Below are 17,908 nucleotides of genomic sequence, written 5' to 3' on the forward strand. Positions count from 1 at the left end.
GTTGACGGATCAAACAAGCCGTTTCCGAGATATCGTGTACACCGACTTGAAAAATGCCGTTTTGAAAAAAACACGTTTAAAGTTTCAATGCCTACCTTAAAACGTGCCGAGGCATCTCTACATATTTAGGTATAACTCCGAAAGTATTGCTTAGATCTACTTCAAATTTCGTGCGTATACTTTTGAATATATGTACATTACAAAAATGCAATAAAAAAATCGATTTTTTTGAAAGTCATAACTGCGTATAACCCCTTAAATTTGTAGCCCTAACCTGCGCTCTGGACTATTACGTGCTAGATAACAACGCGAGCAGCAACACAGTTTTGCTTTTCTCAGACACGGAATGGCGACTATCGAAAAATGTATGCGACTGTGGTCTTCTCAATTCAGCAGCAGTGCTAAACTACCACCGACGCACTCACTCCCTAGTACATTGCTCTGTTACTTACACAATGAAAAAGCAAATGAACTCGAACTAGTCCTAAATTCCCAGAAAACCGACCAATCAACGACCCATTAGTGGCTTTTCCAGCAGGGATTAATTGATGATCACTCACCACAGGTGGGCAAATAACAATGAGTTGTACGGCTTCAGTTGAATGAATGGCAAAGAGTAAACGGAATTGACTTGAATGGATTGCATAATTTCGCATGTTGTGCATGCAATGGCACAAACAGCCAGACAAATGGTTTAATATACAAAGCAACAGCGCTATTTCCTATAGTTACACGGGTATGTGGTAGGTTAGCAATCGCTGCTTTGAGCTTGTTTTCTGTGCATCTCGGTATTTTCCCGCTCAACGATGACTCACTCACACGCTTTGCATGTGTTTGTTGTGGCCAAATTCATTTTTCCATTGAATGCGGCCTACCAACTTCTTCGCTTATAACTTTGACAATATCGAATATCGAAGCATCAAGGCTAGACCTGAGTATGTTTGCCTACCAACTGACGAATGTTGGGGATTTCTGAAGGTGCACGCTGGGCACACGCGTCACTGCAGTAGGGCTTAACGTCAGTCTGCAGACTCGCTTCGCATTAGAGAGGAACGAAAATTGATGTTAAAGCTATCGGCCAAAAATAATAAGAAAACAATTAAAGCAAACATGAGCCAAAAAATGTAATAATGTTGGTGTTGTTTATTTTTTTCAACTATTGTTGTTTTGTTTCTCGTTCACCATAAGGCCATTAGCACTCATCAGTGTAACGCCATGCCGCTTTTTGCGCGCTTTTTGCGTCTCAGATCTACTATTTTGTTTATTTCAATTTTGGTTTTCTTACTGTGTCAACTCTCTAACTTATTTTGATTTGTTTTGCGCCTTCACTTGACTGTTTTGGTTTTTGCTTTTGCTTGTGTTTTTTTTTTTTCTTGCACATTTCCTACTCTCTGGGTCTGTGCATAATTTCTTCGTCTTCTGTTTCGGTTTTACCAACTTTACAACTCAGCTTCTTTATTTTGCTTTGGGGCCACAACTCATTCGCATTGAGATCCATTAAATTTTTAGTTTTCATATAAATGGCTTGTTACCGATTGGCGTTGGCACAGTTCATTTCAAAAGGCAGTAGTGTTAAGTAGTGGTAGACGCGAGCCACCGTCGAAAGGACATTTTATGAAAACACTTAAAAGTTTACAAGCAACAACAAAAGGTGAGCAGTTAAAAAGATATATTTCTGGATTTCTTGTGTTTGCATTGTGTGCTGAGTTTTGTATCGCAAAATCTTCGCAATCTTATATAGGCAGAGTGCATAAAAGGATCGTAAAATACAAAGGCTATCATGCCACATGTATATGTGTGTGTGTGAAATGTGAATGTCTCAATGTTGGCTGATTTAGCGGTTAAATAACCGTTATAAGTGACTTAGTTAATAGCAGCTTCACCAACAGCTTCAACCTGGGCGCGTTATTCAGTATGCGGGAAAATAATGGCGCTTCGTTGTTGTATACTTCCGCCGTTGCTCAATTATTTACGCAACCTACCATTGGCTTAAAGCGGTCTCACCAATTGAAACAAAATTAATGCACTCCGCTTCCTTTTTTTAATTATATACAATTATTCAGGATTACAGGAAAAACCGACCTAGTTACTTGAGGGCAGTATTATGATTAATTTGTATAGCTAAAAAAACATGCTAGTTTTTAAAATAATTTTTAAGATAGTTTCCTTACAAAAAAATTTGTTTAATGATATGATTTAATTGGCGGGGCTTGATTAAAATTTTATTGTTAGCTTTTATTAGTTAATATGCCCTTTAACTAAAAACAGAAAGAAATCGGACCTTTCAACTAACTAAAAAAAAGTTGGCATATAAGCAAAACAAATAAATATAACAAAATAAGTTCTAATCATCATGTCATATAAGCAAATTAAACAGAAAGTACTTAAATAATATACCGTATGAATGGGTTGGTGTGTGACTACCATTCGGAATTCAGAGAGATCGCAGCTTTGAATCTCGGTGCAACACATAAAAGGAAAAAAAGTTTTTTCTAGTAGCGGTCGCCCCTCGGCAGGCATTGAAAAACCTTTGAGTAGAGACAAAGCTCCTCATAAAAAAATATCTACCATTCGGAGTCGGTTTGAAACTGTAGGTCCTTTCATTTGTGGAACATCAAGACGCACACCACAAATTGGAGGAGAAGCTTAGCCAAATACCCAAAAAGGGTGTTCACGCGCCAATTATGTATATATATATATTAGGCCGGGTCGATTTGTGGGGAGGCAAAAAAATCGCCCATTGCTCTGTGAAAATCATATTCTAGGGATCAAAATAAGAAACTTTGCCGAAGGAACCATACCTCTAAAACGAATTCTGATGTCCCCCAATTTGGATCGAACTTTTTAGTTTCTTTTCTCATGTAAAGGCCAAAAATGGTGATATTTTGAAATTATTTCGTTTGTTTAGTGCTAGATTTTTAATTTGACCCCAGGAACGGCCTGCTCTGCCTGCCTCTGCTGCTACTTGTCGCCTCCATGTGTTGGCTGTCCAGTCTAGCGCTGCCCTTGCGATGTCATCCCATGGTTTGCGCAATGTTTGTCCGATCCATTTCCACTTGCGACGCATAATTTCTATGTGAACTGGTATTTGCCCGGTAGCCGCCCAAAGATCGTCGTTGCTGATAATATCAGGCCAGAATAGCCGCATTATCTTTCGCAGACAACTGTTTAGGAAGAATTGCAATGTTTCTGATATGCTTGTTGTTAAATTCCATGTTTCGCATCCATATAGAACTACCGACTTCACGTTGGTATCAAATATTTTCAGTTTTGAGTGCCTGGAGATGTGCGTTGATCTCCATACCTTGTGTAGCATGCCAAATACAATGCGTCCCTTAGATATTCGGCTGTGTATGTTAGTTGTTGATTTGACGTTTTTTTTTTAAATTATGCTCCCAAGGTAGCAAAATTCATCTACGTCTTCAATTGGCGTGTTGGCAATTTTAAAGGCTTTCGTTTCAGTGGTGTTAATCCGCATTACTTTGGTCTTTGCTATGTTAATTTTTAAACCTGTTTGTGCTACTGCATGGCATACCGCTTGTAGTTTATATTAAACAAATGTCGTGCGCATAGTCTAGGCCTTAGATTTATTTCCATGCCAGTCAGCTGTCAAACGCAGTTTTGGGCTTCGATCATTTTTATTAATCATTTGAGGACGGAGCGGCTCGACGGGCGCGCGTCGCTGAGTACGAGCGGTATTGGATTGCGCAGTAAAGAAAACGTTGAACGTTATAAAAACTAAGGCTTTCTTTAACACCAGAAAATTTTTTCATAAAATCAAAAAAATAATCTAAACAAACTTCTATCTCTGCTAGTGTTGAAATGGCTGATCGGATTCCTTATTGCACCGATTTCACTTGAACTTGACGAAGTAATTCCGTCATCTTCCGTCTTATCAGATTCAAAGTAATATTCGTCAGAACTGTCACTATCTAACGTATCATCTCTAGATCGCTTAGCTATCGTGCGTAGTATAAAATAAAAAATATATACAATAAAAAGCCTGCTGGTTCCTTTGGTAGTGACACTGAGAGACTGAATAGAAGAACTGAAATTATTTCTGACTCTAGCATCGTCTCACATCGTAAGTTTACATTATAAGGAAGATAAGACTTGATCGCTAATGACCCCTAATGTCTTTGAATGAAAACGTGACTCTTTTACTATATTTATGCGTATCTTATCGCTCAGAACGAGACGTCGCGAGCCTTGCAGCTGCGAACTAATTTGCGCGGCTATATGCCGACACTCGTCCCCCAAGGGTTAATATCGTAGATATTATTAGGTTCTTTAGAAAAAGCGCTTTTTGGACGACCAAGGTATAGCCACTTCACTGATTGCGGACCTATTTAGAGTTGTTGCTCTTTTATATGAAATTGTTTGGTTATTGGACAAAATTATTTTTTTCCCAATGACAACGAATAAGCGAAGCTATAAGTATGGCTCAATCTCTAATAGCTGGGGCACAAGAATATGTATTTTTATTAATAGAGTCGACCGCAAAATAGTCCGCTAATACAGATATCAGACTGAATTCGTAATAGACACCCCTACTGTTTATATATTAAAAGGGAAAAATATTTTTTTACAAAATCGAGTTAATAAAACCAAAATATCTGTTATTACTTTCGAATTGAAATTTGTAGATTTTTAATAAAATTTCCATTTACATACACCACAATAATTCTGCCTATGAGAATGCTTCGAATTCTAATAAATTGAGTTAGAGTACGTCGAGAATCATCAGCGTGCTCACAGTTCATTACGATTGGGGTAGGACAATTCATGGATTTGTCAACACATTTACATATAAAACTCAACTAATGAATTAAACGAAGTATCGCATTCAATTCATAAGGGCTCTGACTATTTTTGTTTCCAAATATTTCCAAATCCACATTATCGTTTTCAGTTGACGGCTATACCTCAGCCTAAAAAAACTTGTGAAGGGTTGTAAGTCACATGTATTTATCAAATTTATTTAAAATATTCCTGTTTTGGGAGTAATATTCTGAAGCTCTATTTTCATAATCAATGCCGGTGCTGCCTTGGAGTTTTATGACTAATGTCGAACTATTACTTAAGGCCTCCATAAAATCGTTCAAATGAGTAAATTTCGTATTTCTTAAATTAGGCAAATTCAAATTTATTTTCAAAAGGCTATTTATTTCATATGGGATAATTAAGGGGTTAGGGGTAGTCAGAGGCTCGAAAAAATTATTATTTTCAATAATTTTTTTTTTGCTAGTCAATTGCTTTATTTTACAAAAATAAAAACATACCATTAATACACTATGTTTCGACTTGACTTAAGAAAATTTTCAAAAAAAAAAAATTAATAATTGTAAAAGTGATCATCGCAAGTCTTTAAGCCTTTTTGTTTTTTTTTTTCCAAAATTAACAATCTGGCGGCCTCAGGAAAATTTTCCCAAATTTTCGAGAAAAAAACCGACAATTAATTGTTTTAAAAAATCGAGTTTCTTATGTTTTTCAAAAGCAATATAAAGTTTATTGAAATCTACTAAGCGGCTTTTAAGTAACAGTGATTGCCAGTTCAAAAAACATAGTTTTGAGAAAAATACATTTAAAGTTTTCGGAGCACCCGAGCGCCTTTTGTTAATTGTTGAATAACTCGAAAAGTATTTGTAGGAGTCACTTCAAATTTTCACACAATATTTTTAAGATATTATACTTTAAGAAAATGTAAAAACAAATCTAACATTTTAAAAATTCTGACTACCCCTTAAACAAGGTACATTTTTTTGGCAACTATGAATTGGCAAAGCAACGGATCAACCATATCTGGACCATAAAATCTTCATAATACAACGCATAGAATTATTTATTGAGTACATTGTTTTTGCTCAACGTTGATCGAAAGTTGCAAAAAAGATAGAACTGGAACTAATTGAGCATGCAATAGAGTTGTGGATTTTAATCTTAACGTTAAAACAATTTTATTATAAATTTTATACATTTTTATCGATTTTTATTATTCTTATTTTATTTTTATTTTTATATTTTTGTTAAAGAAGTATTTCTTTTTTCTATTGGTTTTTAATAGGCCAAGGCAAAATCGGCTCAAGAAATGCAAGATATTTCGCGAACTTAAAGTTCCCTTTTGTTCCATTAGCTCAGCAACTAATGTCCATATCCCTCAATACAACACAAATTAACAACATGGTGCGAAATCGCAACTATCGATGAATCGATGTAACATTTTATGCAAAATTCATACCAACTATAGCCACAGCGCTTGAAAATGAAATTTTGAGATTTTATTATTTTATTATTACCCTTCTACTAAGTTTGATTATATGATAACACTGCAAAACGATTATTTTTTTTATTTTGAAAATATTATGACTTGACGTACCAAAAATTCTAATTTTAAAGCAATCCACTATTTGTGTGAAAGAAGAAAGGTTTCAAGGGGAAAAAAGTTCAAATGTCAACGGAATTTTGCAGTTCGCCTGAAACTTGTACCAAAATCCAGGGTTGTAAAACAGCATAGGCAAAAAATTTTGAAAATTCTGGTTAAAGAGTTAAAAGTGTCATGAAATTTTTTCAAAGTTTTAATCAAAGCGTTTTTGTTGTTGTATGAACTAGTTTTTCATAAAAAATGTAGTTGTGTGTGTATAATTTTGCTATGGCATATACATATATAGATCGTATTGGTAGGGTATGAAATAATATTGGTCAGGAAAAAAGGATATTTTAAGTACAGTGCCTCACAAAAGTATTCAGAAATCTAATTTTCCTAGTAGAAAGTCCAAAAAAGGTTATAGGTACAGATTATATGTAACATCTCAACCTTCAGTCTGAAGGTGCGCTTGATGCACATTTTTTGTTGCAATTTTCCTTAAATAATTTGTCCTTTCACCAATTTTCTGTGGCACATGTGCCAAAATCTGCGAGATTGCAAGAGTTTTATTTTCAATGATTTCGAGTTCGTCAGACTAGTGATTTAGTCAGACTAGTCCATGGCCCACTTATCTGTTGGCAACGCCATAACTGGTGGATTATGTCATTGATGTACCACGCTGCAGGTCCGGAGCTTAAATTATGGTACGGGCAAAAAAAAAAACAAAATTGTTATTTTTGCTTTCTCAACATCCTAATATTTAAGTATTTATGAGCTCAAATTATATTTAATCAAGTTATATTTAATCTGAAAAATTCAAAAACCCGAAAGTGAACTTGAAACAGCAGACTTGCATAGATACTGAATTTTGGACGTCCCATATTTCCCGTTCCTTAGAAAAAGTCAAACGACTGTTCTTGGCGCCCATATATACTCCTATATACAGAATTTGCCGTTAAATTTCTCAAATTTTCCATTTCTTTAAATACGCATTGCTCAATCTGAACCAGAATTGGTAAATATTAATCACCATGAATCCATAGGTGTATGTGTGTGTATGTACTTCGAAGAGTTGTATAACACCGCCAGTCGAGAGGCATTACTTACATTGTTATGCTTCACTAGTATCACCACATTTGCCATCATTAAATATAAAAATTAATTTAAAAGCTTATTTCGCTGCTGTAATCCCGTGAAATTGCGAAAAAGGGTCGAACGTAAGTGAAAGAGATGAAATCTTGCAAGCGAATACAAACAAAAAAAGTGTTTGCGAGGATGGTAAAAATAAACAGAAACGATAGTTATTGCAGCGATTATTGGCAATGAAAACGAAAGCACAAAGAAGGAGATACGTGCAAATGTATATGTGTATGTATGTGTAGATAAATACCCGGCGAAAAATGGTGCGACTGAACTATGAAAAGAGTATTCAGGGACTAGTTCCATGGGGGACGATTGGGTAGTAATTCGACAAAGTCGAAGCACTTCTTTGAAGTTTGAAAGTAATAAGGTTGAGAGGAAAATGTATACAAACACTGCTTTCTTACATGACAACATTGATATAATATGAGGCGTACAACTTGAGATTCTGAAGGCTGTGCCTTAAGTCCATTCTGGGATTTTTGAATTTTTCAGATAAAATATAAAATTATTTAAAATACAATATTTCAATTTACAAAAAACACAAAAAAAAAAAAACAAAAAATAAAAAAACAAAAAAAAAACTTAAGTGTTAGAATTTACAAAACATATAGAAAGCAAAAAATAACAAATATTTTTTTTTTTTTTTTGCCTATACTAAAATTCGAGCCCTGCCCTTAAATTTGGTGCATCAATGCTATAATCCACCCGCTATTGCGTTGCCAACAGATGAGTGGGCCATAGATATGCATTTCCAATTTCAAGACTTACTAGTCTCATTCCATACCCAATCGGGTACAATTAGTCTCTTCGCAGCTCCAACGAAAGTGAACGGTTCATTTCATATAAAGAGATTACAACTGCCAGCTGTCGCACGTTCCCGAACACACTCGGTCAAAGTCGCATTTTGTGCAGGGTAAATGCAAACTATAGTCAAAATACAGGTACAAGCAAGTAAGCGATAGTAATAGTAATTGTGCGCTTTGTACAAATACTAAATAAAATCGTAAAGAAGTGAGTCACACCACTAAAGCTTCGAATGTGTTTAGGTGAACACACTCTTACGTATGCATGCATGTTTTAGTGTAGCCTATTATTTGGTGCTAATTGCGGTACTCATACTAAATACTCAATTCGTGTGTGTGTGTACGTGTGAATGACAGCCGGCTTTATTGCTTGCTGTCGCGCCACCAAAGATTGCGCAATGAAAGTGTTTCAGTATGCAAATGCCGTACGAAAGAAATGGAAATATATGCATGTGTGCGTGCATGAGTACTACATATACAAATTTACTGTATACGAGTATGACATAAATATGCATAATCATATGCTGACCTTCGTTTTTGATACAACGAATGCGTGCGAGTGATAATTTATAATGTGCATACAAAGTGTCGTATGAAAACCAGGTTGGCAATTTTTGTTTGAGAAAGTGAAGCGAAATATTCATAATTACCAATTTGCTCAGAAGAAAGACGTCAGCTTTTGCATTTGGCATTGAAACTTATTAAGGTTAATAAAATGCTTTGAGTGAAAGAAATTTACACATATTTGGTAGCCTACTTTTTGAGATCACTTTTGATGCAAATAAATTGAAGTGAAAAACACTACATCATTTTCAGTTTGCAATCCATATTCAGATTTTCAATTTTATACTCAGAATTTCAATTTCATATTCAGAACTGCAATTTCGTATCCAGAATTTCCATTTCAACTTCACAATTACAATTGGAAATCTGAAATTTCCAATTAAGTTCAGATAATTTTAAATTCAGTGTACGACTTGGATATTACATTGTGTTGGCAACTAAGTAATTGCGGATTCCACTCATAGATGGTTTCAGTTGAATTTTTAGGTTTGCAGACGTAGTACAAATGTAAAACACATTCTGTTATTTGATAGTTGGCAATTCAGCTGTGAATCAGTAAAGAAAGTTTCTTGATCGGTTGCGTAGTTTTCGTTTGGCGTTTATTGAAAAATGGAAAGGAACATTTTCGTCATATTTTGCTATTTTATTTCCGTAAAGGGAAAAACCGCATCGCAAGCTCATACAAAGTTATGTGCTGTTTATGGTGACGAAGCCGTAAAAGAGCGGCAGGGTCAAAATTGGTTTGCCAAATTTCGTTCAGGTGATTTTTCACTGAAAGATGAAGAACGCTCTGGTCGTCCAGTTTAAGTTGATGACGCCCTAGTTAAAGCAATATTCGATTCGAATAGTCACAGTACAACACGTGGAATTGCAGCGAAGCTTCATGTATCACATACAAGCATTGAAAATCACTTAAAACAACTTGGCTATGTTCAAAAACTCGATTCATTTAACGCAACGCATTAACAGCTGCGATTTGCTAAAAAAACGTAATGAAAATTATTCATTTTTAAAACGACTGGTACTTGGAGATGAAAAATGTGTTGTTTACAACAATATCAAGCCGAAAAGATCGTGGAGCAGGCCACGTGAACCAACTCAAATGACATCAGAAGCTGATATTCATCAAAAGAAGATTTTATTATCAGTTTGGTGGGATTACAAAGGAGTTGTCTACTTTGAACTCTTACCACCCAACCGAACGATCAATTCTGATATCAACATTGAACAACTAACGAAATTAAGCAATGCAGTTGAAGAAAAGCGGCCCGAATTGACAAATCGAAATAGTATTGTATTCCATCATGACAATGCAAGGCCACACACATTTTTGGCCAATCGGCAAATATTATTGGAGCTTAGTTGGGACGTTTTGCCACATCCATCATATAGTTCCGACCTTGCACCGTCTGATTACCTTTTCTTTCGATCTTTGCAAAACTCTTTGAATGGTAAAAATTTCAATAATGAGGATGATGTCAAATTGGACCTCATTAAGTTGTTTGCTAATAAAAACCAGAAGTTTTATGAACGTGGGATTTTGATGCTGCCTGAAAGATGGCCAAAGGTCATTGATCAAAATGGGCAATACATTACAGAATAAAGTTATTTAGTTCCATGAAAAATTGCCTTTGATTTTCAAAATAAAAATAGTTGAGAACTTAATATATTAAACGATAATCATTTGGCTTCAATTGTTGCACGAAATATATATTAACGGGCAGGTATATAAAGATTACGTAAAATTTTCCAAGAACAAAGGCCAACAAAGTTGGAGCCTCGCGAACATATTTTTTTGTTTTTCTAAAGAAAAGGCGAAAGAAAACCTAATTTACATTTTTAAAAAGATTACCAAACTTACAGTATGTAAAACGGAGAAAAATGCACACAAAATTTACTATAAAAATGCACTACTAAATGCACTAAAAAATGCGAATTGTCCATATAACCATAACGAGCACATTCACTGCATATACGAATATTTGAGTACCACTGTTTTACTACTATTCACTGTGGAGTGTTGCAGGGAGCGAATATGCGTTGTGAATTGCATTATACGTCCAAAATGCCGACTTTATTTAAGCTTGCATAGTTTTAGGCTATTATACTTCCAAAATGCGGTAAGTGGTATGCGCTTACCACTGCCAATGCGTGAGTTAACTTTACCAAATGAATTTTGTGTATAGATGAATGCTGTAGCATACTTACCGGCGCTTTGGTATTGCAGCTTTTGTTGTGGATGCATTTGTGTGCTTATCATTTGGCATTGCTTCATATCATTTTGCTTTCATATATATTAACAGAAAAAAAGCATGGGTCCTCTTATTACTTATTATAAAATTTAATTTCGAATTTCGAATGCGTATTGCTGACATAATTTTTTGAAACCTCAGTAAACGTCTTTTACGGATTTCCGCCAACTGTTTATTATTAGCAGCCAATTACGAAATTAAGTTAGCTATTCCTTCTCCTTGTATTTTCTTCATATCGTTAGTAATAATTAAACAAACCAAAAACACCGTTTCTTCCCAAAAAAGCGACCTTTTGGAGCATCACTAATAATTGGCGCTTCACCCTTTTTATTTAACTTTTAGCCGAGCTCCTCCGCTTATTTGAGGTGCATGTCGCGATGTTTTCCACAAATGGATGAACCTAAAATTTTAATATATGTAATCTCCAAACGGCAAAATGTTGTATAGTGAGAAGCTTTTTCATGGCAGGAATACACTCGGCGGTTTACCATTGTAGGCCGAGGAATGACCGCTATTAGAAAAAAATTGCTAACATTTGGAATCTCATGCCGAATGGTAGTTACGGACTAACTCATTCGGCTAGGGCGGTCACCAGTATATCTGTACTGTGCGTCAAAAGAAAGTGTAGGCCACACATCGATGAGTTTTGACTTTTTTATTTATTATGTAATCAGAATTCTTTTTTTTTTTTAAATATAGTTCATACTACAATGGAAAACATATAACGCAAAGTTTCGAACTTTGTATGAAATTTTTATAAATTTAACAAACTTTCTTCAAAATTTCAATTTTTCTAGTCAGACTTTTTAGACAAATCTCGGGTAAGCAGTAATGTATATAGATCATCGAATTTTGGCACAATAAAGTGCCAGTTTCAAGTGGTTCAGAAATTCCGTTGATTTTTTACAAATTTTTCTGCTGATGGTGTTGGGTGTTTACTTCCATATAAAAAAAATGTGAAGTGGAGTTAAATGGAGAAAAGACCGCGAATAAATAAATTCTAAAAATAGTGTGAGTTTTGATCTACTCGAAACTTGATCTTTGTTACACTAAAATTCACTGATCTATAAAACTGCATACCTGAACTTTTTTTCAAAATTCTGAGTAAATAGTTTGAAATTTTGATGAAAATTTGAGGATTTTTTTTAATTTTACACAAAATTTGAACCTCTGATTTATATAGTTTTTGTTGTTGTATGAGCTATATTTTTTATAAAAAAGTAATTCAAATTACAATAAAAAGATAAATAGTCGAAACTTGTCAATATTTGGTGTACACTTTTTTGACGTTTACTGTAAAGGGTGTTTTTTTAGAGGTTAGGTTTTCAAGTTGGCACTACTTTTTTCGTAGATGGTCTTTTTGACAGCTGTCACTTGATTTATGCTCAGTTTGGTTTGCCATTTCATAATGATTAGACTAACACCTGAATAACGTTTGCAAGTCGTGCAAATTTATTACGAAAATAATGGTTCGGTTCGTGCGACGCATCGCGCGCTGCGTCCAATATTCGGTCGACATAATCGTCCATCAGAGTCACTAATTCGATTAACCATGGATCGGTTTCGCACCACGTTTGCTCTAGTGGATAATACGCATCCTCAGAGACGTCGTACAGTGCGCACCGATGACGCTATTGCTGCTGTGGAGCAGAGTATCGAAGAAGACCCGAATGAGTCCATCCGCCATCGCGCGCAGCAATTGGAGATGTGCCCATCCACTTTATGGAAGATTTTGCGGAAGGATCTTGGTTTGCGGGATTACAAAATCCAACTCGTGCAAGAATTGAAGCCGAACGACCATCAAGCGCGTCGCACGTTCGGTGAATGGACCCAAAACGAGATGGCCACCGATCCCGATTTTCACAAGAAAATTTTGTTCAGCGATGAAGCTCACTTTTGGTTGAATGGGTATGTCAATAAGCAAAATTGTCGCATTTGGAGTGAACATAATCCACAAGCCATTGCTGAGACGCCGTTACATCCTCAAAAAGTCACTGTTTGGTGTGCTCTATGGGCAGAGGGAATCATTGGTCCATATTTCTTTAAAAATGAAGCCGGCCATAATGTTACAGTCAATGGAGAGCGCTATAGTGCCATGATTAATGACTTTTTCGTGCCTGAATTGGACGATGTTGATGTGGACGACCTTTGGTTCCAACAAGACGGCGCTACATGCCATACAGCCAACGCAACAATCGATTTATTGAAGGAAACTTTTGGTGAGCGCATTATCTCGCGCCGTGGACCTGTGGCGTGCCCTCCAAGATCGTGCGATATAACACCGCTGGACTATTTCTTTTGGGGCTATGTGAAGTCCCTTGTCTATGCAGATAAGCCCGAGACGATTGACGTCTGGGAAGAGAATATTCGGCGCGTTATTGCTGACATACGGCCCCAATTGCTGCAAAAAGTGGTCGAAAATAGGGCCTCTCGGCTGGAATTTATTCGAGCCAGCCGCGGCGGCCACATGCCCGAAATCATTTTTAAAACATAATGGCAAACCCTTATCTTTATAATAAAGCTAAATTCTTGGCCATAACATTAAATTATATACGTTTATTTCATCTTGAAAAGCTAACCTCTAAAAAAACACCCTTTACATATATAAAAGTGAAATTAAATTAAAGTTGCCAAAAACTAGAGCAAGCTCGTGACTACTTTTGAAAATGATAGTTACTAAATAAGAAACACATAATTTATTTTTGGTAAGGTCCTTCAAAGTTTGGGTACAACATTTTGAAGTGAATTGGGCGCTACAGCAGAGTTTAAAATCTGTGTGTTGCTCAAGTAAGTTAACTGCACAAACTGTTTTAACAAGCAGAAGATGACCATATTTATGTGTTGACACAACAACTATCAACGGCCCCTCTTAACTTAGTCTAGCATCGGGCTCTGCTCAACTGCAGTGAACAGCAGCTCAAAGTTCAATACAAAACCAGCTTTTTCAGAAATCTCCACAGAGACTGTTGCTGTGTACACGCAGTTGCTGTGGAGTTCAATGGCATACAAATCATTGTAAAAAACTATACGTAGATATTTATGTGAATAAGCTTATGTATATGTATCTATGCATATCTCTATATGCACGATCCGAGATGAAGAGTGGCGAAAGCAAAGCTGTGGTCATGTCATAGCGATGGAGAAATGAAATTATCAGAAAGAAAAAATGTGTAAACATGAAACTTAAGTCACATTCAAACGCGAGCCAGGCAAGCAAAGCAAAATGAAAGTAAAAGTTATCTTGCGCGCAAACATCCACACACACACACACACATATATATATATATAGATATATACATATAGCCAAGAGAATGTGTGCCATTGGTGGAACCGCCAAACAATAGCTGTATTGTCCAGCGTTTTGACGCAAAATCACTGCTGCTTTCAAGATACGCCAACAAAACACTTTCAAGCTCACTTTTATTTTATCTTTTCTAAAGCCTATTGAACAACGTTCGGTTCGTGACCGTAGTAAGCGGATACTCACAGTGCTTTTAATGCCGCTGGCTGCACTTGGATGTGCTCAGGGGAAAATTGCATGCAGGCATCGGTGTGATGTGAAGAGTGCTTAACAACAAAAGCAGCATGCAAAGTCTCGAAAAGCGGGTACTCGCAGACAATGGATGATGAAGTTGTTGATGCGCTGATCCATGTGGATGTTGTTGCTAATTTCTCAGTCACTCATTGATTGAAACAAATAAAGGCATGTGGAGTTAGGAAAAAATAAACATTTATAACTATCTAGTTTGGGTGCATTAAACACCAAATTTTATTGATTCTTGAGTAAATTGCCAATATCCATAGTAAAAATATGCATTCATAAAAACAGAAACAACAAAAATCACTATTTTTCAAACTGTACTCAAATATGAATTGCATTTTTTATGGAATTTTACTTCAGCTTGCAAGCCTCAGGAGTATATCACGAGCCGGATCTGAAACCTGTGCATCCATGGATTATCTTGAGTAGACTAGAGACCAGCTCTAGTGTATGTGGGATCATTGTTGATAAGTTTAGTTAACTTAACCTAACATAGGCAATTACTTATAATATTGGGATGCCATAGAGGGGAAAGCTATGCTGAGTATGAGTATACTCGCTTTGAAAAAAGTATAATAATTTTATAATTTATAATAAATATTCAAAAGATATAACTTTCACAAGATACATTTCTCTCTCAAAAAAAAAAATAAATAAAAAAACAAAAATCACAAAAAAAAATATTTTTAAATAAATAAATAAAAAAAATAAAATAAAAAACCAAAACCAGAAACAAAACAAAAACCACGAAAAATAATATAAATATTTTTAAATAGAGAAACTGTAACTTTTTTCCAAAAAATTGGGAATATTTTTTTTTAATTTTAAAATATTTGCTAGTCTGGCAACATTTATTTGCGGAAATTTGTATTACAGTAGAACCTCCCTTAAGCAGACACTCACAGTCAATTAGCTTTTATCCGTCCAAGAGTGGCGTTCACTCATAAGAGAGTAACTCCGGTCGATACATGGCATTTTGGCCCGGCTGTTATAGGTGTCTGCTAGGAGAGGTAACACTGTACATACATATATTATAATATATGAAGTTGGCGCGCACATCTAAGCGTTCCGTGCTTAGCCGAGCTCCTCCTCCTACTTGTGGTGCGCGTCTTGTTGTTGGAGGAACCTGCAGTTCTATATAGTCTTCGGACAGCAGATAATTTTTTTCAAGAGAAGCTTTTTTCAAGGCAAAAACATACTCGTAGGTTTGCCGTTGCCTGCCGAGAGGGGATAGCAATTAAATATAAAAATTATTTTTCTATCAATTCATGTTTCACGTCCGCAGACGATCTTCGAGATCCCGGCTCGTATCGAATAGCAGTAACATGAAAATCTATTCGACGGCCATTAGGTATTGAGCTGAAATAATAAATTCTTGACATATATTCGAGTGCATTAGTCCAGAGAATGCTAAAGAAAAAAATTTCCTCTATTTCACGACTGTCAAAATATGGTGGGCAAATAATGGTGCCCAAACTTGAAATGTGAAATTTGAGAATGTCGAGCCAAAAAGCACCGAGAGATTAGGCAACTCCTAAAACACTTAGGCTAAAAAGCCCATTGTATTCAAAGCTCTGCAAAGTAAAAGGGTAGCTAGTCAAGAAGTAAAGGAGAGAAGTGACAGAGAGAAAGAGATAGAATAGAACAGAGACAGAGACTGAGACAGAGATAAGTAGTCCCTTGAGAAATTTCAAGATTCTTTGGCAAATCTGAAAATATCCTCCAGTTTGAGAGAACGAATTGTAGTCGTTCTCAGGACATTGGAACCCAAAATTCGTAGCATTGCTCTAGCGCGTTTTTATTTCTTGCCGAATCAGAGTCTCTTTCTTGACTATTCTCTATACACTTGCAAAATACGTTAGTAGAAAGCGTAGTTAATTTCTTGAGCCGCGTGAATCATCTCAAGAAAATTTGGCTAAAAATTTGTTCATAAAAATTTGGCTCAAAAAATTTTCTTGAAATTTTCTTAACCATTTTTTTTTAAATACGAGTACATTTCTTGCCTTTTCCTATGCGGTATGGACTGTATTTTTATATGGTGAACATTTTACCAAAGCAATACTCTTTTAATTATTAACCGTCGGACCCATATTTAAAAACAAAATTGTGAAAATTTAACAAGTTTGGGTCAATAAAATTTTTTCCATTAGTCTAAAGCATTATTAAGTTGGTCCACACTATGCCCTTAATTCTTTTAGAAGATTAATAAAATGTACTCATTTTATGAAAATTTACGCGAAACTACAATTTCTTTCAATAAAGAAAAAACATAAAAAAAATTTTCTGGAAATTTAACTTGTAATATAAGGTGGCGCAAAATTATTCATCCGCCAATTTCGTTGCTAAATACAAAAAATATGATTTTGAGTGATGAAAACCTTTATTTCGACTTTTATGCGCTCCGTTGTTTGTCTGTTTGTATACTAAAGCTTTCTACTTCAAAATCGTCGGATATAATTGACGCACGCGACCATTTGCAAGAATTATAAATCTTCCGATAGGGTGATTAATTTTAAGCCGCCTTGCATTAATTTTTTAATATTGCACTTCTAGAGCAACACATTTTACTAGAAATTTTAATTTATACAAAATATCTCAACTACTTTGCGGGCCCCATTTTCACCTACAACAAAGTGACTTTAGAATGCCGAAAAAATTGTGGAGTAGGGGGGCTTTAATGTTTGTAATAATCTATCTTGAAACGCACTATCTATTAATAAGGAATATATAAGAGACTTTCAAAAGTGATGCCTAGATGTTAGTAGTGAATGATTCCTAAATGGTTCTTTTGTTAGTAAAAATAATGCAAACGTGAAAAAATCTGAATTCTTGCATATTTGATAATATTTTAAAACGACATTTAGGCGTAAATTTCGAAAGACCCTTTATATCAAATTTAACCAACAAGTACAATTGATTCATCAGGCTCTAAAAGGGTTAATAAAGAAAAAAAGTTCCTTATTATAAAATATTACCTGTCAGCGCTCGTAGTTTTATGAGCATCAGTAAATTTTACAGCACAAAAAGTTTACTCCACTTTAGTGGAGTTCACTAACCAACCCAGAAAAATAATTAACCAGGCAAAATAAGCTTTTTGAAACGTAATTCACCAACTTATGGCTTAAAAATGCTACAAATATATGCTTTAACTTGCCAACTCATTCCAATTTTCCACATCTACCAACGCATTGCTTTCTTTGCTGCCCAAACTTTCCACAACTTGCCGCTCAACGCGCTTTCC

At 35.4% G+C, this 17,908-nt stretch overlaps 1 protein-coding gene across 2 annotated transcripts in view; it reads left to right on the forward strand.

Moving 5' to 3' along the window:
- The first annotated feature begins 1,567 nt into the window (after positions 1–1,567).
- The window catches only part of LOC128860021 (uncharacterized), a 32,120-nt gene continuing 15,779 nt past the window's right edge, over positions 1,568–17,908 (forward strand). For both annotated transcript variants that reach the window (XM_054097235.1, XM_054097246.1), the window contains exon 1: positions 1,568–1,651. In XM_054097235.1, coding sequence (XP_053953210.1) covers positions 1,615–1,651 — 37 coding nt within the window. In that variant the 5' untranslated portion in view covers positions 1,568–1,614. The remainder of the gene's footprint in view (positions 1,652–17,908) is intronic.

This window comes from Anastrepha ludens, chromosome 2, assembly GCF_028408465.1.
Source record: "Anastrepha ludens isolate Willacy chromosome 2, idAnaLude1.1, whole genome shotgun sequence".
Classification (NCBI taxonomy): Eukaryota; Metazoa; Arthropoda; class Insecta; order Diptera; family Tephritidae; genus Anastrepha; species Anastrepha ludens.